Genomic DNA, 24,879 nt, shown 5'->3' with positions numbered 1-24,879 from the left:
ACCCAGGCCAAATTTGACTACTCTCACATAGCCCTGGGAAGCCTGCATTTTTACTCCTTTTATTTATTTGTCTGTTTATTCCAGGGTACGCCAGCTCGCTGGAGAGACTTCCACTCAGCAACCATCATAGGGACAAAGATGTTCGTATTTGGTGGCAGAGCAGATCGCTTTGGGCCCTTTCACTCCAACAATGAGATCTACTGTAACCGGATAAAAGTGTTTGACACGGAGACAAACTCCTGGCTGGATTCCCCTCCTACTCCAATGCTCCCTGAAGGCAGGAGGAGCCACTCAGCATGTGAGTTGTCCTGCTCAGCATGTGAGTCCTGCCCGGCATGTGATATTTGTCCTGCCCACCTGGCCCTGCACTCTGGGATCTGGTGCCTGATCCAATATGCAGAGCCCAGGGCTCCCCAGGGTTCTGGAAATTTAACAGCAGGGAACAACAATAGGGAAGCAGTGAATTTAGCCCATAGGCTGGGGGTTGAGCACCCCTGATAAACTCTGCTTTGAACATGAAGGTGGCATGCAGTAAGGGAAAGCACCTGAACCCATTTCTTCTACATTTGGTGCTATAGGGAGACACAGACTGGGTTTTGTCATGGGTGTGCTGATGTGTCTCCTTACTTCCTGCAGTCTGCTACAATGGGGAGTTATATGTATTTGGTGGCTACAATGCACGTCTGAATAGACACTTCCACGATCTCTGGAAATTTGATCCAGGTATTTAGATTCTAACATTTTCTCATTATTTTTTGAATGGTGGTGTCCAAGATCCTCAAGCGTATGCATATTGGGGTGTATTTCACCAGCATGTACAACAAAAATCTGGAAGTCCCTTCAACAGTGAAATGTTGTCCTGTTTACATAATGGATATAAACCTGCTTATATTCTTGTGAGCCCCATTCCTCCTGAAACTGGCATCATTAGGAAAAAGTAATAATGCTGACTGTATCCTTCTACTCAGAATAGAAAAGGGTAACGACCTTCTGTTGTGGCACTTGCCTTATACTGTGCTTCTCCTTGACAAGGTCCTGAAGTGATTGGTAGCTCAGGTGAACTCTGGAGAATACAAGCATGCTGGGTATCACAGCTTCAATAGGGAAAACAATGGAGTTTGGACCTTAACAAGACCCCTCCCAACACCGCATCCCCAAAAGGCACTGAAGGTCATTTTCTGCAGACCATCAGAAATGGTTCCTCATGACAACTACTGTTCTGAGATCTGAGCAAACAGTTGAGCCAGCAAGTAGAATTCAGTCTCACCCTGGGCAAGTCACTCCTTTTCCCTGAGTGGCACCTGAACCTCAGTAAAGCAGCTGTTCAGGGCAGCTCATCCTTGCCTCATGCTATTCAGTGGTTTTTCCACAGCCTTCAATCTCTGGTTAACTGCTAGAACAAAGGGAGCCTGCCCTGGCCATCTACCCTTCATCTTCAAAAGACCTGTCTGATCTGTCTGCTCCCTGGAGATGGGCTCTGCACTTACTGCAGATGCCACAAGAGGGCACTAGATCCATGTGCATCCTGCCTAAGAGCCGCTGGAGTTGCTTCAGCAAGTGCTGGAGGAGGGAGGCTAGCTGGGCTTTTGCTCCTGGATTTCATGGTTGTCTTGCCCCTCTTCCCAAAAAAGCAGCTGCAGTCTGCTGCCTAGCAAAGTATGAACCTTAGCAACCTCAGCTGATTGTAGAGAGTTCTAAGATTGTACTGAGTTCTAAGTATGTGGACAGACTGGCTTGGTCTTGGTAGAGTACTTTGAGGCAGGGGAAAGAGCTGGTACTTTGGCTGCCTACCATAAGGAATCAGGAGCGGCATACCCAGCTAGGTGAACCCATTCCAGGATCCTTCCTCAGATCTCTCATTAAGGAAAGCATGCGTATGACCTAAATGGGGTCTCAGAGGGAGATTCTACAACACCTGTCTTATCAAGTGGCTCCTCCAGAAGTCCTGTCTGATCTCAAACGAGATCTTGCTCTGTGCCTGGAATAGACACTCCTTATGCACCATTACTAAAGGTGTTTCCCCTCATTCCCTACAGTAAAGGTGGACCAAGATTGATGATCAGGTTGCAAAGAAATGGGTCTAGTAGGATGCTAGGAGGTTTGGCTATTGAAGGGTCAGTCCAGCACATCCCCATTTTAGAATTCTAACCTGCTTAAGATGTAGGCTTGTCATAGTGTATAAATAACTACCTGTAATCAGGTGGATAAGGTTTTGTGTTGAGCTCAGGCTTGGGCCCACTCATGTGACAGGCTTGTGGGTTTCTCCTCAGTCTCTTTTTCCTGGAGGAAGATTGAGCCAAAGGGGAAAGGACCATGCCCGCGCCGCAGACAGTGCTGTTGCAGAGTGGGGGACAAGATTATCCTTTTTGGGGGCACCAGGTGAGTGATGGGGAAGCATGGCATCTGCTGGATGGGGTAGAGCTAGGCAAAGGTTCCTTTGTCCCTTCCCCTGGATTCCCCTTAGTGCTGATTCTCCCTGTACTCCCACCTGAGTTAATCAGCTCCTTCCCTTAAATGAAGCTACTTCTTCCTGGTTCTCAGGTGCATGGCACATCCCACTTGGTAACCTGTAATTCAGGGGGCCAAAAGCAAGGGCCTATGTTCCTGCTGGGATATACATTAACCAGTGTAGAAAAGAAGTGCTTATTATCAATTGTTTCTGGGGCCAAGTCCATGAAAACCAAAGGAGAGGAAAGGGGGCCCAGCAAAGACTGGGGGGAAAAACAGACCTCCTGGCTGGTAAGGATGCATGACATAAGTGGCTTTCTAAACCCTTCCTGTAGCTGCTCGGTCCTGCTCCCCAGACAGCTGTGTCCTTGTTTCCACCCTGTGCATATCAGACTGAGTGTTCCCCACTTTTTGCTTCCAAGGAAGGGATTGTGGAGAGTCTGCATGTGGGGTAGGCAGAGGGGTATTTGTACCTTTTGGAGAAGAACTGAGGATGGAGCTTTAGAGAAGTTGGGCAGAGAAAAGCCCCACTGAGAAGCCATTTCTGGCTCATGGTGTGGAGATCCTGTTTGACCTCTTAGCTAGAGTTGCAGCTAGCAAGGGATGTGAAGGGTAACAAGACGGGTTTCTACAAGCATGTTAGTAGCAAAAGGAGGGTCAGGGAAAGTAGGTCCCTTACTGAATGGGGCAGGCAACCTTGTGACAGAAGATGCGGAAAAGGCTGAAGTGCTCAATGCCTTTTTTGCCTCCGTCTTCACAGGCAAGGGCAGCTCCCAAACTACTGCACCGAGCAGCACAGTTTGGGGAGGAGGTGAGCAGCCCTCAGTGCTGAAATAACAGATTAGGGACTACTTAGAAAAGCTGGACATGTACAAGTCCATGGGGCTGGATGGGATATACCCAAGGGTGCTGAGGGAGTTGGCTGATGTGATTGCAGAGCCATTGGCCATCATCTTTGAAAACTCATGGAGATCAGAAGAGGTCTTGGATGATTGGAAAAGGGCAAATATAGTGCCCATATTTAAGGAAGGGAAGAAGGAGGATTCAGGGAACTACAGACCAGTCAGCCTCACCTCAGTCCCTGGAAAAATCATGGAGCAGATCCTCAAGAAATCCATTTGTAAACACTTGGAGGAGAAAAAGGTGATTAGGAACAGTCAGCATGGATTCACCAAGGACAAGTCATGCCTAACCAATCTGATTGCCTTCTATGATGAGATGACTGGCTCTGTGGATGCAGGGCAACCGGTGGACATTGGCGGCGCGTAGGGAGTGCACATACACTCCCTGAGGCTGGCCGTGCACCCCCTGGAAATGCCAGCCACAAAACTGGTAGTGCCGGCGGAAGTGCACTTCCAGTTTCGCCGCTGGCGATTTTGGGCTCGGCAATTGGCCGCTGGGGAACCCCCTTCCCTCCCAGTTGGTGATCTGGTGCTCCCCCAGACCTGGGAGGCACCAGTTGCCCATGCCGTTGGATGTGGTATACCTTGATTTTACCAAGACTTTTGATATGGTCTCCCACAACATTCTTGCAGGCAAGCTAAGGGAGTATGGGCTGAACAAATGGACTGTAAGGTGAATAGAAAATTGGCTGGAGCATTGGGCTCAGAGAGTAGTAATCAATGACTCAATGTCTAGTTGGCAGCCAGTATCAAGTGGAGTCCCCCAGTGGACGGACTTGGGCCGGGTTTTGTTAAATGTCTACATTAATGACCTGGAAGATGGCATAGAGTGTACCCTCAGCAAGTTTGCAAATGACATCAAGCTGCGGGATGTAGTAGATATGCTGGAGGGTAGGGCTTGGATTCAGAGGGACCTAGATAAATTGGAGGATTGGACCAAAAGGAATCTCAAGAGGTTCAATAAGGACAAGTGCAAAGTCCTACACTTAGGATGGAACAATCCCATGCACCAGTACAGGCTGGGGACTGACTGGCTGGGCAGCTGCTCTGCAGAAAAGGTCCTGGGGGTCACAGCGGACAGTAAATTGAATATGAGTCAACAGTGTTCCCTTGTTGCCAAGAAGGCTAATGGCATACTGGGCTGCATTGCTAGGTGTGTTGCCAGTAGGTAAAGGGAAGTATTCCCCTTTATTCAGCACTGGTGAGGCCACATCTTGAGTGCCATATTTTCGTGCATATAGCCCGCCCATGGGTATAAGCCGCACCCACGTATAACCTGCGGAAAATTGTTTTTTTGTAAATTAGTCCGTGTATACGCCGCACCCAAGTATTCCCCACGGCAGCGTATACACAGGGAGGCAGTGCAGCCTGGCCTGCCCTGGCCCTGGCCCCGGCCCCCGCGGCAGTGGCGGCACAGCCTGGCCTTCCCAGGCCCAGAGGGGAGGTGGCGCAGCCTGGCCCGCCCTGACCCTGGCCCCAGCGGCACAGCCTGGCCTGCCCGGGCCCAGCGGGGAGGCGGCACAGCCCAGCCCCGGCCCCTGCGATGGCGGCAGTGGCAGCACAGCCCAGCCTGTCCAGGCCCAGGGAGGCAGTGCAGCCTGGCCTGCCCTGGCCCTGGCCCCGGCCCCCGCGGCAGTGGCGGCACAGCCTGGCCTTCCCAGGCCCAGAGGGGAGGTGGCGCAGCCTGGCCCGCCCTGACCCTGGCCCCAGCGGCACAGCCTGGCCTGCCCGGGCCCAGCGGGGAGGCGGCACAGCCCAGCCCCGGCCCCTGCGATGGCGGCAGTGGCAGCACAGCCCAGCCTGTCCAGGCCCAGCGGGGAAAAAAGTCCAAATTGGAGAGAGTCCAGTGGAGAGCAACAAAAGTGGTGGGGGAGCTGGGGGACATGACTGATGAGGAAAGACTGAGGGACCTGGGCTTATTTAGTTTAGAGAAGAGGAGGCTTATTAGAAGCCTTCAACTACCTGAAGGGGGTTTTAACAGAGGATGGAGCTTGCTTATTCTCAGAGGTGGCAAATGACAGAAGAAGGAGCAACGGTCTCAAGTTGCAGGAATGGAAGTTTAGTTTAGATATTAGGAAGAATTTTCTCACTGGGGGGTAGTAAAACACTGGAACAGGTTACCCAGAGAGGTTGTGGAATCTTCATCCTTGGAGGTTTTTAAGACCCAGCTAGACATGGTCTTGGCTGGGATGATCTAATTGGGGATGGTCCTATTTTGAGCAAGGGGTTGGACTAAATGACCTCCTGAGGTTCCTTCCAACCCTAACTTTCTATGATTCAAAGACTTTAGAAGGTAGTTCATTTCCATTTGCTTCCCTAGTCCCTGGCATCGCCTTGCATACTCCCCACCATCCCATCGCCTTGAGCCTCATGACTGCACTCTTCTTCCAGTAGTTGTATGTATTGTGTCACCTTTTCTCCTAAAAACAAAAGATTCTCCAGCTGTCTCAAAACCCAGTGCATTCCATTAAGCAGCACTGGAGTGGGGTTTTTATGTACCAAACCTGTTCGCTTAAACCCTTTAAAAAGCAAAGAATTGTCCAGTCAAGCCATCTGCCTCCCTCCCTGTAATATGTCAACCTCCACACACAACTCTTGCTGACTGGGCTCCATGAGGAGCTCCTGCCAACATAGTGATTAGCGCACACAAATGAAGGCCTTTATATAGGCTGACTGGAGGCAGCACTAGTTCTCCTGTTCAGTACAGAGACCAGTGAGCTAATGCTGTAGGAGTTCAGTCTTCTGGCTGTACCCTAGAACAGAGCTGTTTGGCAAATGCACTAGGCATACCCCAGTCTAGAATTTGGAGTTATGAGGGCTGCACCATCTTTGCTTCTAAGCTCTGCTTGCTTCCCCTTGTACTGATTGGTGCAAGAAGGGTGAGCCTTTGCCTGGGGGGCCATGAAGGGGAGTTCTTTCTACTGTGTTGCTGAAGGCCATGAGGAGTTTAAATTATCCTTGTGGGTACCAGACATTGCAGAGCGATGTGATGATTCTGATCCTGCATTAATGACCTCCATGAGGAACAATAATGAGGTAAAGGTCTCTTCTGCCCAGAGTGAGGAAGAAGCTGTGGGCATCTCTTGTCAGTCTGTAACTGTGAGCAGGTGGGTCCACTCGCCTCACTTTTGTCCCACTTTAAACCACCAGGACCTCTGCCTAATCTTCACTCCCTCTCGCCTGCCACATCTTGATATTATATTGTTCTGTGGGAGTATGGATGATGTCTAGAGTAATGGTCAGACTGATGAAGATTGGTCTTCCGCAGGGCAGGGCTCTACGACCCCTACACCCTGCCTCTTTCCTCTCAGGTGACAAGTTGTCCTTCTCTGCTGACAATGAGCGAGAGTCATGGAATCTCGGCTTCTCCCTGGCCCTATTCAGTTGCTGACTCCACAAAGGGTTGATGGCCTTCTGCTCTAGACTGGTCTCTCTCTTTAATGTTCAAGCCTAACCTGCGGCTATCTTCCTTCTCCCAGGGATTGGCAGATCCTGGGTGGTGAGATTTCTACCTGCCTGTCTCCAAGATCCTCAACTAGGCAGTTCTGTAGATCCCAGGTGTATGTCCTATAAGCTAATTAGCTGTAACTCAGGCACACAGGGGATCTAACCTCCCCCTGCTATCTCTTCCTTGCCTGTGAGGTGCTAAAAAAAAAAGCCAACAAAACAGGTTCTCACCTCCTTGTTTGTATTACATTCTCAAGAAGAAAAACTCAGAACCTGAGTTCGGAGGTCTAGCTCAGCTCACTGTAGCTGGCTTGAACCTGGCTATTCAGTTCACTTATTCAGTCCCTCCAGGCAAATCCCTCCTTTGCCTGAACAACCTGAGAGTCCCTCAAAGCTAACCCCGCCTCTGGTGTCACTTCGTGCCCTGTTTCCTATTGGGCTTGATTTCATAGATTTCTAGGGTAGGAAGGGACCTGGCAGATCATCGGTTCTGCCCCCCCCCTGCTCCAGACAGGAAAGAGCACTGGGGTTAACTAACCGCAGCAAGATGCCTATCCAATCTCCTCTTGAAAACCTCCAAGGTAGGGGAAATCACCACCTCTCTTGGAAACCCATTCCATATTTTGGCAACCCTCACTGTAAAGAATTTCTTCCTTATGTCCAATCTAAATCTATTCTCCTTCAGTTTGTGGCCATTATTTCTGGTAACCCCAAGGGGCGCCCTGGTAAACAGAGTGCCTCCTATTCCCTGCTGGTTCCCCCTGATGAATTTGTAGACAGCCACAAGATTGCATCTCAGCCTTCTCTTGCAGAGGCCCTTCATAGGGTCTTACCAGCAGACCCTCAACCATATGAGTAGCCCTCCTCTGTACCCTCTCAAGGTTATCCACATCCCTCTTGAAGTACGGCACCCAAAACTGGATGCAGTACTCCATCTGCGGCCTCACCAATGCCTCATAGAGGGGAATTATCACTTCCCTAGACCTGCTCGTGATGCACCTGCTGATGCAAGAAAGAGTGTGGTTAGCCTTGCTTAGTACCTCGTTGCACTAACAGCTCATGTTCATTTTTGCATCAACCAGGACTCTGAGATCTCTTTCCACTGTTGTGGTGCTCAGAATGGTACCCCCCAGTCTATAGGTGTGTCGGAGATTCTCTCTCCCCAGGTGTAGCACCTTTCATTTATCCTTGTTAAATTGCATCCTATTCTGATCCGCCCACTTCCCCAGTCTGTCCAAATCTGCCTGAATTCGCTCCCTGCCCTCCAGTATGTTAACTGCACCCCATAGTTTAGTGTCATCTGCAAATTTGGACAAGGTGCTTTCAACACCTTCATCCAAATCACTGAAGATATTAAACAGCACTAGTCCAAGGACAGCGCCTTGCGGGACACCACTGCCCATATCCCTCCAGGGAGAAACCGACCCATCCACCACCACTCTCTGGGTGCGTCCCATGAGCCAGCTTTTCATCCACCTTACTGTGAAAAAATCCACATCATAGCTACTCAGTTTGCTCAGAAGAATTGGGTCAAAAGCCTTTTTAAAATCCAGGTAAGTAATATCTAAGCACTTTGTGACCTGGTCATAAAAAGAGACCAGGTTAGTCAGGCAGGATCTGCCTGCTATAAACCTATGTTGGTTGCCCCTTACCATAGTGTGACACACTGGCCCCCTGCAAATGTGATTCTTTATGATTTTTCCTAAGGTCTTGCCGAGAATAGAGGTGAGGCTAACGGCTATAATTATCCGGGTCCTCCTTCCTCCCTTTCTTGAAAAGAGAGACCACATTGGCCTTTTTCCAGTCCTCTGGGACCTGTCTCGAGTACCACGAGTGCTCGAACAGTTGCACCAGTGGTTTTGCTATGACATCAGCCAATTCCTTTAGTACCCTTGGGTGAAGATTGTAAGGGCCCGCCGACTTAAATACATCCAGCTCTTCCAAGTGCCCCTTCACTAGGTCAGTGCTAACCATTGGTGGATTACTATTACTCACACTCCAGACTAAAGACTCATTGGGAGGTGTATTTGTCTCCGTGTTCAGGAATACAGAAGCAAAGAAATTGTTTAAGAGCTCTGCTTTTTCCATCCTATCAGTTACGAGTTGCCCTAGTGCATTCGGTAGCAGCCCTGTATTACCCTGTGCCTTCTTCCTGGCTCCCTATGTACTTAAAAAAGGACTTTTTGTTATCCTTAATCTTTGTTGCCAACTTGAGTTCTGTAACTGCTTTGGCCTTCCTCACTGCTTCCCTGCAAGTGTGAGCCAAGCAGGTATACTCCTCCTTTTCCTTGGACACTCTTTCCATGTGTCCCCATCCCTCCGACTTAGGGGGTATACCCACAACTACCCCGCCATCCGGCATTAGTTACCTTGTTCAATGGGTTGGGTTGGTTTGTCTTTTGTGGTCACAGTATCCCGGTGTCCCCCGAGGGTTCAGCTGGCTGAGTGTCTGTTGCAGTGGAGTCCTCTTCACAGTCCTGCTACACTGCCTTTGTTCCCCTGGATGCCAAACACCAAACCTCTCAGCATCCTTTTAAACCCCACGGGCTTCCTCTGGGCCAGTCAGCACCAGCTCTAAAGGTATGTGTTCTCTGGACTCTGGATCCAGTGTGCTGTTCCAGTCCATCCGTCCCCCATGTCCCCGCCCGCCCCAGTTCTTTTTGGTGTGCCAGGGAAGCGCAGCCCATCTGAACCCTGCCAAGTGAATTCCTCTCCCCCTGGCATCCTTCTCTGGCATGCCGGGCAGCTTGGCTTGCCTGCACCCTGCCGGGTGAGTTTTTTTTTCCCCCTGGAGCTTATCCCTGGTGCACTGGGGAAGCCTGGCTCACCCAGACCCCGCCGGGTGAATTCCTTGCCGCACGGCATTCTCCAGTGTGCCAGGCAGTGCAGCTTGCCCAGACCCCATGAGGTGAGTTTCCTACCTGCACTGCCCCTCCCTCAGAGTCTAACAGGGGCTGCAACCCAGCCCCTGCTACAGTAACCAAGCAAATGGGCCACAACTCTTCCCTTGTGCAGCAAACCATGGAAAGATCGCAATGTGACCCAGGAGTCAGTGGGTCACTAGAAGTCTCAAACCCTGTCCCTTAGTGCAAGGCTGTTGCTGACTGCTTCATAGAATCATAGAAAGTCAGGATTAGAAGGGACCTCAGGAGGTCATCTAGTCCAACCCCTTGCTCAAGCCAGGACTATCCCTAACTAGATCATCCTAGCCAAGGCTTTGTCTAGCCAGGTTTTGAAAACTTTCAAGGACAGAGATACCACCACCTCTCTGGGTAACCTGCTCCAGTGTTTTACTACCATCCTAGTGAGAAAATACTTCCTCATATCTAAGCAGAACTTCTCATGCTGCAACTTGAGACTATTGCTCTTTGTTCTGTCAGCGGACACCACTGAAAACAGTCTAGCTCCATCCTGGTTTGAATCCTCACCCCCCCCCCCTTTTCAGGTAGTTGACAGCTGCTATTAAATCCCCCCTCAATCTTCTCTTCTCCAGACTAAATAAGCCCAGTTCCCTCAGCCTCTCCTCATAAGTCATGTGCCTCAGCCCCTGAACCATTTTAGTTGCCCTCCACTGACTCATTCCAATTTGTCCACATCCTTTCTGTAGTGGGGAGCCCAAAACTGAACACAGTACTCCAGATGTGGCCTCACCAGTGCAGAATAGAGAGAAATAATCACTTCCTATGCCCTGCTGGCAACACACCTAACAGTGCACCCCAGTATGCCATTAGCCTTTTTGGCAACAAGGGCACTCTGCTGACTCATATCCAGCTTATTGTCCACTGTAACCTTCAGGCCCTTTTCTGCAGAGCTGCTGCCCAGCCAATCAGCCCCCAACCTATACTGGTGCATGGGATTGTTCTGTCCTAAGTCCGGACTTTGCACTTGTCCTTGTTAAACCTCTTGAGATTCCTTTGGAGTCACTCCAAATCCAAGCCGTACCCTCCAGTGTATCTGCTACTCCCCACAGCTTGGTGTCATCTGCAGACTTGTTGAGGTTGCATTCTGCCATCTTACAGGTCATTTGATGAAGACATTGAACAAAACTGGCCCTAGGACCAACCCCTGGAGGATTCCACTTGATGCCAGCTACCAACTAGACATCAAGCCATTGATTACAACTCTGAGCCCAATGCTTCAGCCAATTTTCTCTCCACCTTACAGTCCATTCATCCAGCCCATACTTCCTTAGCTTGCCTGCAAGAATGTTGTGGGAGACCATATCAAAAGCCTTGCTAAAATCAAGGTACACCACATCCATCAGTCTCCCTGCATCCACAGAGCCAGTCATCTCATCACAGGAAGCAGTCAGGTTGGTCAGGCATGACTTGCCCTTGGTGAATCCATGCTGATTGTTCCTAATCACCCTTTTCTCCTCCAAGTGCTTATAAATGGATTCCTTGAGGATCTGCTCCATGATTTTTCCAGGGACCGAGGTGAGGCTGACTGGTCTGTAGTTCCCTGGATGCTCCTTTTTCCCTTTCTTAAATATGGGTACTATGTTTGCCCTTTTTCAATCATCTGGGACCTGTCCTGATTGCCATGAGTTTTCAAAGATGGTGGCAAATGGCTCTGCAATCACATCAACCAACTCCCTTAGTACTCTCAGGTCCATCCCATCTGGCCCCATGGACTTGTACACATCCAGTTTTTATAAGTAGTCTGTAGGCTGCTATGGGCAGAGCCTAGGCAGATCACAGCAGGGTATGTTTGGTCACACTAGTTGAGCTGACCAGTTTTACTTTTGCTGCTGTCTTTGGCCAAGGACCCACTGTTCAGGGCCTTTGCCTATGCTGCAGCCAGGCTAATAGATAATACTTGGAGGGCTCCCCAGCTTGACAGACAAACAAAAGAAGTTAAACAAATAAGTTAGCACTTAGCTGTCTTCCAGTGGTTCTTCCAGGCTTCACATCCTGGTTGCCTCTTATCTTTCAGAGGCTTTGCAGAGCTTGCAGGGTTGTGCAGCAAAGCAAATGAACAAGCAAACAAACAAACAAACAGAGAAGAGCCCTGCTTCAAGTTCTCCCAGTGGCTGCTTAACCCCTGGTAGCTCCAGGCAGCCTGTTCCTTGGCCAGGTGCAGCCCCTTGAGGCTGCTTTCAGTGTCTTTTATCCTTCCCACTCTGGGCATATGTGGCTAACCCTCTCTCACCACACCTGCAGCAGCTCCCTTGCTGAGGGACTCACTATGTCCCAAGACCTGGTTCCCCAGCCTCCAGTGAGTTCTACCAGGTCTGGGGTGGGTGTGCAGAGGTGCTTCTGGAGTGTGGGGCTGTTCAGACTCCCCCAAGCCCCTAGGAACACAGCAGGGCCCTGTTACTAGTCCCTAACCTGTTCTTTCATCACTTTTGGCTGCTCACCTCCTCTCCAAACTGTGCTACCAGGTGCAGTAGTCTGGGAGCTGCCCTTGCCTGTGAAGACGGAGGCAAAAAAGGCATTGAGCACTTCAGCCTTTTCTGCATACCCTATCACAAGGTTGCCTGCCCCATTCAGTAAGGGACCTACGCTTTCCCTGATCCTCCTCTTTCTACCAACATACGTGTAGAAACCCTTCTTGTTACCCTTCACATCCCTTGCTAGCTGCAACACCAGTTGCACTTTGGCCTTCCTGTCTTCATCCCTGCATGCCTGAGCAATGCTCTTGTATTCTTCCCTAGTTATTTGTCCAAGTTTCCATTTCTTGTAAGTTTCCTTTTTGTAATTTAGTTTACTGAAGATTTCCCTGCTAAGCCAAGCTGGTCTTCTGCCATACTTGCTAGTCTTCCTGCACATTGGGATGGTTTGTTCCTGCACTCTCAGTAAGGCTTCTTGAAAGTACAACCAGCTCTCCTAGACTCTTCTCCCCAGGGGATCCTGCCCATGAGTTCCCTAAGTAAGTCAAAGTCTGCTTTTCTGAAACCTGGGGTCCTTACTCTGCTGCTCTCCATCCTTGCTTTTATCAAGATTGTGAACTCAATCCTCTCATAATCACTCCTGCCCAAGTTGCCATCCACTACATTCCCCACCAATTCTTCTATGATTGTGAGCACCATGTCAAGATGATGATGGCTGCTAGTTGGCCACTCCAGCACTTGCACCAGGATGTTGTCCCCAGTACTCTCCAAAAGCTTCCTGGGTTGCCTGCACACTGCTGTATTGCCCTCCCAGCAGATGTCAGAGTGACTGAAGTCCCCCATGAGAACCAGGGCCTGTGACTGGGAAACTTCCACTACCCTGGTCTGGTAGTCTATAGCAGACCCCCACCATGATATCACCCTTGTTGCTTTCCCCTCTGACCCTAACCCAGAGACTCTCAGCAGGCCCATCTCCAGTTTCATACTGGAGCTCTGAGCAATCCTATGGCTCTTTTACATAAAGTGAAACTCCTCCTCTTCTTCTCCCCTCCCTGTCATAGATTCGTAGATTGTAGAGTCGGAAGGGACCACAATGGATCATCGTGTCCGACCCCCTGCCCCTGGCAGGAAAGAGGACCGAGGTCAGATGACCCCAGCCAGGTGACTATCTAGCCTCTTCTTGAAGACCTCCAAGCTAAGTGAAAGCACCACCTCTCTTGGAAGCCCATTCCAGATCCTGGCCACCCTTACTGTGAAAAATTTCTTCTTAATATCTAACCTAAATCCACTCTCAACTAATTTACACCCATTATTCCTAGTCACTCCCTGGGACGCCCTAGTAAACAGCGTGTCGCCTATTCCCCTAATAAATTTATAGGCGGCCACAAGATCTTCCCTCAGCCGTCTCTTGTGAAGGCTGAAGAGATTCAGCTCTCTCAACCTCTTCCCGTAGGGTCTTTCCCGAAGGCCACTAATCATGCGAGTGGCCCTCCTCTGAACCCTCTCCAGATTCTCCGCGTCCCTCTTGAAGTGTAGCGCCCAAAACTAGACACAGTACTCCAACTGCAGCCTGACTGGTGCCGCATAGAGGGGGAGCATCACCTCCTTTGTTCTATTAGTCATGTGCCTGCTAATGCATGACAAGGTGCGGTTGGCCTTGTTGATGGCCTTGTTACACTGCCGGCTCATGTTCATCTTGGAGTCAGTTATGACTCCAAGATCCCTCTCTGCCTCTGAGCTGCTGAGAAGGACACTCCCCAACCTATAGGTGTGCTGGGGATTCCTCCTTCCCAGGTGGAGTACCTTATATTTATCTTTATTAAATTGCATCCTAGTTCTCTCTGCCCATTGATCCAACCTGTCCAGGTCGGCCTGAATCTGCTCCCTGCCCTCCGGTGTACTAACTTTGCCCCATAACTTGGTATCATCAGCGAACTTGGAGAGGGTGCTCTCCACGCCCTCATCCAAATCACTGATGAAGATATTAAATAATACTGGTCTGAGGACTGAACCCTGTGGGACCCCACTGCCCACCTCCCTCCAGGCTAAGAAGGAGCCATCCACCACCACTCTCTGGGTGCAGTCTCTAAGCCAGTTGGCCACCCACCTGACCATGTAGGCGTCCACTCCACAGTCTGCTAGCTTCCCAATGAGGATAGGGTGCAAATCTGTGTCGAAGGCCTTCCTAAAGTCCAGGAAGATGACATCAGCCTCACCTCCCCCGTCCAGGCAGTGTGTGACCTGGTCATAGAAGGCTACAAGGTTTGTCAGGCAGGATCTACCTGTGACAGACTCGTGCTGGTTTCCCCTCAGCATCATTTTCCCTGCTGGGCCTGCACAAATGTGTTCTTTGATTATTTTCTCTAGCATTTTCCTAGGAATAAAGGTAAGACTGACTGGCCTGAAGTTACCCGACTCATTCCTTCTCCCTTTCTTGAAAATGGGCACCACGTTGACCCTTCTCTAGTCCTTGGGGACCTGGCTGGAGCACCACGAGTGTTCAAACAGCTATGCCAGCGGCTCAGCTATGACACTGGCCAATTCTTTCAGCAGCCGTGGATGGAGGTCATCCAGGCCTGCTGACTTGTACCCATCCAGCTCCTCCAGGAGCTCCTTAACTATTTCAGTACTAACCATAGGCGGACTGGTGCCCTGTGGACATCTGTCAACGATCGAGGTGGGGGAATTGGCTTGGTCGGTACATGGAAATACTGAAGCGAAGAACTCATTGAAGAGCTCTGCTTTTTTCCCCGCGTCATCCACCAACTGTCCTGATTTGTACTGCAGGGGCCCTATGTTGCTCTGAGCTTTCCTTTGCCCGCTATATACCCGAAGAAGGACTTTTTATTGTCCTTGATTGTTGAAGCCAGCCTGAGCTCGAGCCCTGCCTTGGCCTGTCTAACTGATTCTCTGCAATAGCGCACCAGGGAGAGATATTCCTCCTTGGTGGCTGCTCCCTGCTTCCATTGCCTGTACATCTCTTTCTTTGCCCCCAGACTCTCCTGGAGTTCCCTGTTCAGCCAAGGGGGCTTTTTTGCCCCCTTACCTCCCTTCCTACGTAATGGGATAGACTCCTTTTGAGCCCCAAGGATCAGTCCCTTGAGATACCTCCAACCCTCCTGGACCCCCATTTGCTCTGTGTTCTTGAGTTGCATCCCCTCACTAACTAGCCTTTTAAGCTTGCTAAAGTTGGCCCTTCTGAAGTCCAACACCTTAGCCCCACTAGTTACTGTACCCACTCTTCGCTGGATAGCGAACTCAACCAAGTGATGGTCGAGTGACCAGGCTACCGTGAACTCGCATGTTCCCCACGAGATCATCCCCTGTTGCTAAGAACAGGTCAAGCAAGGCGTTACCCCTGGTGGGACTAGACACCACCTGGGTTAGGTGGAGGTCCTGCACACAGTATAAGAACCTCCATGAGCGGCTTGTTTTGGCTGTCTGCTCCTCCCAGCAGATATCTGGGTAGTTTAGATCTCCCATGACCACCCCTCCCTCGCCTGTGTGGCGTCTGATAGCTGCCCAGAGAATACATCGTCTAGCTCTTGATCCTGTTGAGGAGGCCTGTAGTAGACCCCCACAACCAAGTCCTTTTTCCCCTGGCCCCTCCTGGATCCTGACCCACAATGCCTCGGTGTTCCCCTCCTCCGCCCCCACCTTGATGGTGGAAGACGTATACTGCTCCTTAACATAGAGTGCTACCCCCCCCACCTTTTTTCCCCACTCTGTCACGCCTATACAACCTATACCCCTCAATGCCTACCGCCCAGTTGTGTGTAGAATCCCACCACGTTTCGGTTAGTCCAACTATGTCATACTGGGTGCTAGCAAGCAAGAGTGTGAGCTCCTCCTGCTTGTTCCCCATACTCCTGGTGTTTGTATAAAGACATTTTATTCCCCCAGTGGGGGCTCTTGGTGCCCCTTTGGCTTGATGGCATGTGTTCCCTTTATTACTTACCTGGTACGATCTGGTGTCTTGTTTGTAGTTTACCAACCCTGGGCTCTCTCTGACCACCGGTTCCCCAACCCTCTTCATGAACAGTCCATGACAGTGCTCCAGTCCTGTGAACTATCCCACCACATCTCTGTTATTCCAATCACATCAGTGTTCCATGACTGTGCAAGGGTTTCCAGTTCTTCCTGCTCGTTTCCCAGGCTCTGCGCATTTGTGTACAGGCACCTGAGGTAACTAGTTGATTCCCCTGACTTCTCAGGAGGTGAGAGCACCTCCCTGTTGCCCTCTCCTGCTTGCTGTTCCTCCAGGTCTTCTGCTTCCCCACTTACCTCAGGGGTTTGGTCTCCATCCCCCAGTGAACCTAGTTTAAAGCCCTCCTCACTAGGTTAGCGAGCCTGTCTGTGAAGACACTCTTCCTTCTCTTAATCAGGTGGATCCCATCTCTTCCCAGCAATCCTTCTTGGAAGAAATCTCATGGTTGAAGAAGTCAAAACCCTGCTGGTGACACCACCTGCGCAGCCAGTTGTTGATCTACAGGATGCACCTGCTCCTGCCTGGGCCCTTTCCCTTGACCGGAAGGATCGATGAGAACACAACCTGAGCCCCTGTCCCCTTCACCCTTGCACCCAGAGCCCTGTAGTCACTTTGATATACTTAGGGTTTCCCCTGGCAGTATCATTGATTCCCAAGTGGAAGTATGTGGTAGTAGTCAGGGGGCTGGATAAGCCTTGGTAGTCCCTCCATGACATCTCAGATCTGGGCTCCAGGCAAGCAGCAGACCTCCCAAGACAACAGGTCAGGTTGGCAGATAGCTCTCTCTGTCCCTCACAGAAGAGAGTCTCCAACCAGTACTACCTATTGCTTCTTTTTGGTGGCAGTCATCTTGATCCTTCCCACCTTGGTGAGGCCTCCACCATTGGAACATGCTCCTCCCTCTCTGCTGCTCAGGCTCCATATCTGTTCTCCAGACAAACCACTACAGGTGGAGGTGAAGGTCTCTGCTTGCTGCCAGAAATCACAAGCCTCCAGCTTCCACCCTCCTTCATGTCCATGTCCTCTCTTTTTAGCGCTGAGTCTAGCAGTTCTTCACAGTCCTGGAGGTCTCCATCAGCATCAAACTGAACTCCTCATGGCAGAGGATGCGTCAGATCCTCGCCATCTCCTCCTGTAGTTCTCTTGCCTGTTCCCTGAGAGACACCACCAAGGAGCCCCGCTCACACTACAGGCACTCCCCAACCTGGCCATCACTGGAAGGAACCTGCAAGCCGCAGTCCCCATAGTGCCAAACCTGGCCCTGAGCGGAAGCATCAATGATGAGCGGTGCTGCCTCGACAGAAACCTCACAGGTGCAAGCAGAGGCAGTGGCAGTGGCTCTAGCACTGCAGTGTCCTCCTGGGTCTCTTATTCTGCCTGCTCTCTCTTACTGCTCTTCTTCCAAGCAGACCTTCCCTAGCAAACTCACCTAGAAGCTGGCCTGTTTATTGTCCCGAAAGGGTTCCTTTTTTTCCTGCTTCCTCATGCCAAACTGAAAGGTTTGCTCCTCAAAAAAGGGGGTGGGCCCACAAACTGGCCTAGGAACTGTCCTGCAAACTGCTTACCCTGTTTGCAGCCCCTGTTCACTGGCTCCCTGGTCACCTAGGGATTCTTCTTTTATACCCTGCTAGGGCTGGACTGGGGCTGTCCCCTCGTAAGAGCTTCTGTCAGGCCCAGGCAGCAGTCGGTCAGCAATCAGCAGTAAGCAATCACTCCCAGTTTCTCAGAGCAGACAACCCCAAACACACACAGCCCACCAAACAAACCCTCAGCAGACCAAAGGCACAGGCAGCTGGATCACTTACCTTCCCTGGGCAGAATCTGGTGCCTGGCTTCTCTCCCCCTTCCTCCTCTTGCCTTCAGCAAACTGCCTGCAAACTGCTTACCCTGTTGTAGCTCCTGTTTGCTGGCTCCCTGGTCATACCTAAGGGTAAACATGCTGCTCCATGCTTCGTTTTTTTAATAGTAAACAGAGGTGATTTATGCACCTTGCAAGCAAGGAGATGTTCAACAGCTCAGAGCCCTGAGTGAAAGGGAGTCATAGAAGGAAAATAATATTATAAACTTCTGACAAAGCTGTGTGCCTCAATGTGTTCTTTGAGGTTTACTGTGGAATAGTAGCTTACCCCTTGCTTGGGCACACAGCTTCTTGGCTTTGCTGACTTTCCTATTCTGTTGGTGAATAGCTTCCTAGCAACAGAGGGATGCATACTGAATTCTGATCACTGGAGTGGTTTGAGAAGCCCTGTGTGTGACAAGGATGTGTATATGGAATAGTGATGCCCATATGGAGTTCAGAATTTCTGTGCAGTTTTTGCAGGAGTGTCTCTGGTTGAAGTTTCCATTGACTCATGGGGGCCCTGGAGTTAGGGATTTAGCTGTCAAATGTTGGATGTGACCCCATCAGGATGTAGGGCAGTTTGATGTGGCCAAGAGATGTAACAGCTGCTAAGAGCAAGGAAATTCCCTAGTACCATTACAGGCCCTCTGCTCTCTGAACTCTGTCTTCAGTGACAGATTACAGTTGCATAGTGTGAGTCCAGTTGCAAATGTGCTTTGAATGTTAGCCAGTTGTTAGTATAAACACACAAAATGCCTTTCATCCTCCCCTCTGCCACAAGTGGTTCCAACACCTCTAGAGCAGAGACTGGCTCCATGACACCCATCTGGGCGTTGCTGGGCAGAAGGGGACAGGCCACAATTTCAGGACCTTTTTGCATAGGCTTTGGTGTAGGTCTTAGTATAATCATATTTGTCTCAAAGAATTCCAAATGAACTCTCATTTGCAGCTACTGCATCAAGAAACTAACAGCAGGAGTGTTTTTGAAGGAAATGGTTGGAGTTTAGCCAGAGTCCCTCTTGAAGGTGACACTCCCTTGGAAGCATTCAAAAATCTGTTCAATCACCCATATAGTTGCTCCTTCTATATAGCAAAAGACCCAAGGTGACAGAGTAGGACTTGGTGGGAGTTGCCTTTTAAACTGGCATCTCTCCCAGGTGTTGTTCTGTTACGTTGCTTTAGCACCATTTAATCAGCATTGCAATTGGGGCAGCACCTAGCTACCCCAAGCAAGGATGGATGCTCCCTTGTTAAAGTTACCGTACACCCGAATACCAGGAAGATGGTAACAAACTGGCATCTTTAAGAGCCTGCATTTCTGGAATACTGGTCTCCATCACTGGGCAAGGCAAGAGCTCCCTCTTGCTATGCCTGGAGAGACTTGGGGTAAGTTAAGTGTTTGTTCTTTGATGGATGACTCTGAATAGCTGGTGAACTACTCTACTGTTCTGCAGATGCAAAGTGGGAGCAAGGAGGGGGAGCTGAGAGGAACTGCTGCAGGTTGGGATTGCCCTGTCACTCAGACTTGGGGAGACCTGTGGGGAGAGTCTTGCTTACTTCCTGTAACAGTCTATCAGCTCTGTTCTGGAGCTGGCTGGCTTGATAAGAAGTTTTCCAGGAAGTTGTTGTAAATGGAGAACTCCCTGCCTTGTCTGCAGATGGTCCAGATCACCAAGAAGTGGGGGTGGGAGAAAGGGTAGAGATAAAATTTCAGCACAAAGGATTAAATAGAATTCCCCAAAGAATAGCAATGTCCAGTCCTGGTTCAGCTGGGCAGCAGCCATGGCTTGCCTACTTGCTAACTCCTGAGGAAGAAAAGGTGAAACCCTTCTTGCTCTGCCTGCCTTCACAGTCTGTGAAAAAGAGGACAGTCTGTCCAGTTGTAGAGAGCCTCTGCACTGTGTTCACTGCTGTTTTGTCTGCTAAATGGCTCTTGAAGGAGCTGGTTAGAAAGTGGAATAAGCAACCAATGCATACATTGCAGTGTCATCCAGGGAAGTTACTAAACCAGTCTGCATGCATCCATATTTCTCCCCACAGCTTGGATATGTGTTTACCCACAGACAGACTGCCCTAGCTATAGTTAGGCTTATGTGGGACCCTTGTATGCCAGAGCAGAGGGGTGGAAGAAATATGGTGCTCAGGTCAGAAACCTACAGACTAATTCAGCCCAGCTCTTTATATTCCTGCTTATGTGGCATGTCTGCTTCCAGCCTGTTTTGCATACTTGAGCTCATGCTGTAATCTTTAAACCAGAGGAAATAACAAGTACAACCTGTCAGTGTAGTATTCTGGCTGGCCCCAATGATAATTAGAACTGCTACGTTCTGGCAGTGTCCCGTGCCAGCCCTGCCCTGAACCATAGGCATTAAAGAAGGCTTCTGGTTGCTGCCAGATCAGATGCGCTTGCACACAGTATTGCAGTGCTCTGAAGAAGCAGGTGTGTGGGAGGGAGCCCTCTAGAATGTTCATGTTTCACAGGCTTACCTGCATTCAAGTAGCAAAGAAGTTCTGCTGCAACAAAACCTCTGTCATCTGAATCCCCAGAAGGGACTGTCTTAAGCTCCACCTTTCTCTGTTCTTCAGTTTAGGAAAGAGATCTCTTACTTGGAGTGTACAACATATAATTTGGGCTGGGGAGGTGGGAATTAAGGACACAAGTAAAAGCCAGGGTTTCTAGACAAACTCAGCTGCTCATGCTTTAAGCCCATGAGCCTCATCTGTTTGCTTTTGCTGCTGCAAAGCCTTCCCTTAATCCACATCTATTTTGCATCTTTACTTGAAGTGGAGTGGAGCATCTGAATTCTGGAAGTACCTCAAATGGCTGCCTAGTTAGGAGATGGCCTGGAGCAGGAAGTTTTGCTGGTGTCTGGCTGATAGCAAAGGAGGTGCTCTGAGCTCCCTTTTCTGGGAGCCATCCCATCAACCCTCCCTGGCCTTGAACTCACTCTTCCCTTAGCCCCTCCCTATGTGGTGATAATGTGGCAGACATGGGGTCTGTTGGCTTTCCCTCTAAGAGATAAGGGATTCATTAGGGTTTCCTGTGACGTGGATGTGAGTTAAAATTAGATTATCCTTGCTATGAACAAGTAACACAGTGGTAGATGTAAAAGGATTGTTTCCTGAGCTAAGACAGATGGGATCTGTCAGCAGTAGGTGCCGGCTGTGCCAACCTGGCAGCTGCATGAATTGCTTACCATCCTAAGGTGGTGGCACAGCTGCCCCTGTGCTTTGGGTGCCAGGGCTGAGGACTGGGCAGGCAAGCTGCCCCTGCCTCTCCCTGCAGAGTCATGAAGACAACAGCTGAGGGAAAGCGTACAGACCCATACAACAGCTGAGCTGTCTTGTCACTTTATACTGCATCACAAGTTGACATGGAAACTGAAACTGTTAAACAAGAGAGTTGTAAAAGTGGTGTAATGGTTTTCAGCCAGTCGGATTGAATTTTGTCTGTTGAACAAGTACAGTCTGCAACACACCCTAGCCCAGCCAGTGAGCCTCATGCCCATACCAGCGTGGGGGAAGAAGGGATTGCTCACCTTAACTCATGCAGTTGAGTCCTTCATTAAGACTGTAAGTGAAGGAACTGCTTGAGATGAGGGTGCCTCTCCTGAAGAACTGCCCTGAAACAGCACTCATCTCCCAGATACCAGAACTTCCCACAGATAGGAACAACTTCAGATCCCAGTGAAATGGGACTAGTTTGACATGACTAGCTGACACAGGTCAACAGATCCCATTCCTTTAATCTGTTTAGCTGTGTCTATTTAGCACACCTTCCTGATTTTATATCCCTTTCAATCTTTGCAGTGCACAATGATCCTAGCACTTGAAATGTTTGCAGCCTAAAGGCCTCCTCTTAGTTGCTTACCATTTTCTGCAACCTTTGCCCTCTTGGGGAGTTGAGTACTGATTCTGTAAATTGCTTGATATGGCTCTTAAGCAAGAAGGGGAAGTTGCTAGAGAACTATAAATTGGTGAAGACTGGGAACCTGGCTTGGAAGCAGAGGCTTCACAGCAGTAACATAGAGGAAGGATCTCCCTCTCTGCAGGGGTCTCTGGGCCTGCGGGGCCAGCATGCTTCCTGGCTGGTCTCTGCTGCCTGCTCCTTGTGTAGCTCAAGGTGTGTGATCCTGTCCCAGAGCAGTGTTTCTTTCTTGCCTGTTGGCACCAACACTTTTTGCCCTTTCTCCCGTTTCTCATTACATTCTCTTCCCACTATTGCTCCTGCCTCTCTGCTCTAGACACATTCTGTTGACTGGGCTGTTTTCTCAAGGGGTGACCTATGCTGACTCAGATGCTCCAGGCTGTCCTGCATAATGAAGCTCTAACTGGCGTTCACTGGTATGATCTGTGGACTGAGTGGCTTGTGTAACTACTTAACTCCTACTGCAGAGAGGGAGGGGGGGTGTGTGTGTGTGTGTAAGCCTACCTTGCACAGCAGCACTGTCTCTTTAAAGACGTGATTGTTTGCTGCTTGCCTGCAGAGAGGTCCTCCTAACTGCAGAAAAGGCCCCACAGAAGTCACTGCCCTTAAACAACCTGATGCCACCCCAACTTCCCTTCTTCTCCACATGTTCCCCCCTCGTTCCTGCCTAGTCGTGTCTGACCTTCCAAGGTAATGAGTTCTCGAGCTGGTGTGGGGACATCCGACCCTGCCTGCTGTGTCAAGAGTCCAGGGAGTGTTGTTTGTTTTCAAGGAGGAGGAGAAGTTGGGCATTTGGACAGATGCTTGTGAAAATTAACTGTTTCTGGGCCTGCCTCTGTGCCCTCTCCAGCATGTTCAGGTTTCTCTTGCCCATGGCAGAAGCTTGTCACTTCTCCAGTAGCTTGCAGACAGCTCCTGTTGTTGTCTGTTTGAGTACAACAACTCCTCCCTCTCTGAGCTCTACCAGATAGGTGTTGCTAATTTGTAGGGCTGGACATGCTTGTAGCACCACACAGGTGGGGCCCCTGCTGGTGCCTCTTCTCCTGCTCCCTGGTTTTAACTCAGTATAATTCAGTCATTTGTCCTTACTCTTAGTCATGGCACTGGGAGACATGGGGGGAAAAAGCCCCCGTGGTTTACCGGGAGAGAAAGCGCATTAGTTTGACCTGGCTCCCTAGCATCTGTATAGATGGGGCCCTTCAGCATGGCTCTTTGGCACTTTTATCTAAAGTTGATTGAGTCATCTATTAAATAAAAAATGCCAAAAAGCCCTGCTGAAGCTCATGATCTATATACAGACTTTGGGTGACCCGGGTCAAACTAATGTAATGTCTCTTCTGGATGTGCACTGTACTCGTGTGGGGGTGCTCCAAACTGAAAGTAAAGTGCTGGGGGTTCGGGGGTTTTATCATGTCTGTTAGCACCCTTATTAGTGTTCAGAGACAGAGGTGTCCAATGGGAGAAGCTGAAAAGACTTTTTCATGTGCTTTAAATTTTTTCTTAAGAGTCAGGCTAACTAACCCTTCAAGACGCAAGCTGAAGAGGGAAGGGAAGTTTTAGCACTGGGCAGGCAAAGGGCGGAGTATAAATAGCATCACAGGGAACAGCCATTTGTGAGATGTAGGCAAATGAATTAGTGTGTGGATGATGCAGTGTGCTGGAGGATAATAGGGCTGGAATAGTGAGTGAGGAAAGGGACTTAGCTGCAGGCTGGGTCATGGACTTGAATGGAAGCGAGGTGAGAACTGAGAGGCCAGAGAAAGCTACAAGAGATGATTGGGCATGGACAGGGGAGAAGAGGGTGGACTTCTGAGCTGGAACCAGTTAGGCCAGACAGAACTGACATGAGATGGGGCCTGTGCAGGCAGAAACCCCTCTTCAGTCCTGCCCTCCAGGGAGTACTGGGATGAGAAAGGATGCGAGTCCTAGGAAACGAGCTTTGTTTTTGTTTGGCTAACAAAGTTGGTGAAGGGCCATACAAGTAGGCAACTGCAGATATGTAGGCAGATATGTAAGTGTGGAGAGTGCTTTGCTCAGTCCTTTGTCCATGTGTAGCAGAACACTATGGTGCATCTGTCACTTTAAGGGGAGAAGCTGCCTGAGAGGCATTTGGACAGATGCTTGTGAAAATTGACTGTGTTTCTGGGCCTGCCTCTGTGCCCTCTCCAGCATGCTCAGGTTTCCAGGCTGGAGTTACATAAGTCTAGGGCCTGAGCTAGTCGGGTAGTCTAGCCCTGTGAGCCTGTGGAGAGTTCTCTGCAGCAGGGCAGGAGGAATCCTGAGTGGCCCAACATGGCAGGGGAAACAGAATGACAGCAGGCCTGGGAGCCAGAGAATATTACCCAGGGCAGAGAAGAAAGGGTTTATGCAAGAAAGGGGCCTTTGTTTTATGTTGATACTACTGTTTGAGTTGCAAGCCTTGAGCCCCGCTGGAGACAGCTTCGAGGCCTACAGAGTCCCTCCAGCCCAGAAAAGGGGCTGAGCCAGGTAACAGAACAGATGACCTGCCAGCCAGAGAGAGTCAGAGCAGGGGATTAGAGGGTCTGCAGTCCCTGAGAGGGACTATGTGAGGGGCTGGGGTCTGAGGACCCAGAGAAAGAGGGCAGAAAGACTCAGAGAGGCTGAGAGTCCCAAGAGGGGCTAAGAGAAACTAATATCTGAAGTGCTAACACCCACAAGGTTTGGGGCATGGTGTAGGGGAGGAACAGTGCTGCACAACTTGCCCGTAAGTCTGTAGGTGACCTGCAGGGGCACAGCCAGGCCAAGAGGGCCTCTTTAGCATAAGGGCTGGATTGAGACTAGTAGGGTCCTGTTGAGGAGCTGATTGGGCTCCGGCTCACTCTAAGGCACATGGGCAGCCTCCCTTATTTAACCTCAGTAACAACAAGGCATGGTAGGAAAGCAGTTGAGAGGGCTACATTAGAGATGAGTAGGGCAGGAGCCACACAGCCACAGCAGGGCATCATGGCCATCACCATCACACAGAAATGACTT

The 24,879-nt window shown here is 50.1% G+C and overlaps 1 protein-coding gene across 7 annotated transcripts in view; it reads left to right on the top strand.

Annotated features, from left to right (window-relative positions):
* Positions 1-24,879, top strand: part of KLHDC3 (kelch domain containing 3) — a 56,283-nt gene that overhangs the window by 28,233 nt on the left and 3,171 nt on the right. For 5 of the 7 annotated variants that reach the window (XM_059720400.1, XM_019476238.2, XM_019476237.2 and 2 more), the window contains exons 6-8: positions 85-319; positions 637-723; positions 2,271-2,379. In XM_059720400.1, coding sequence (XP_059576383.1) covers positions 85-319; positions 637-723; positions 2,271-2,379 — 431 coding nt within the window. The remainder of the gene's footprint in view (positions 1-84; positions 320-636; positions 724-2,270; positions 2,380-24,879) is intronic. The other 2 variants (XM_006268771.4, XM_059720401.1) reach the window with 2 other exon arrangements.

The sequence above is a fragment of the Alligator mississippiensis genome, chromosome 1 (assembly GCF_030867095.1).
Source record: "Alligator mississippiensis isolate rAllMis1 chromosome 1, rAllMis1, whole genome shotgun sequence".
NCBI lineage: Eukaryota > Metazoa > Chordata > Crocodylia > Alligatoridae > Alligator > Alligator mississippiensis.
The sequence above is the reverse complement of the archived record's forward strand: the minus strand, read 5'-3'. Positions and strand labels throughout refer to the sequence as shown.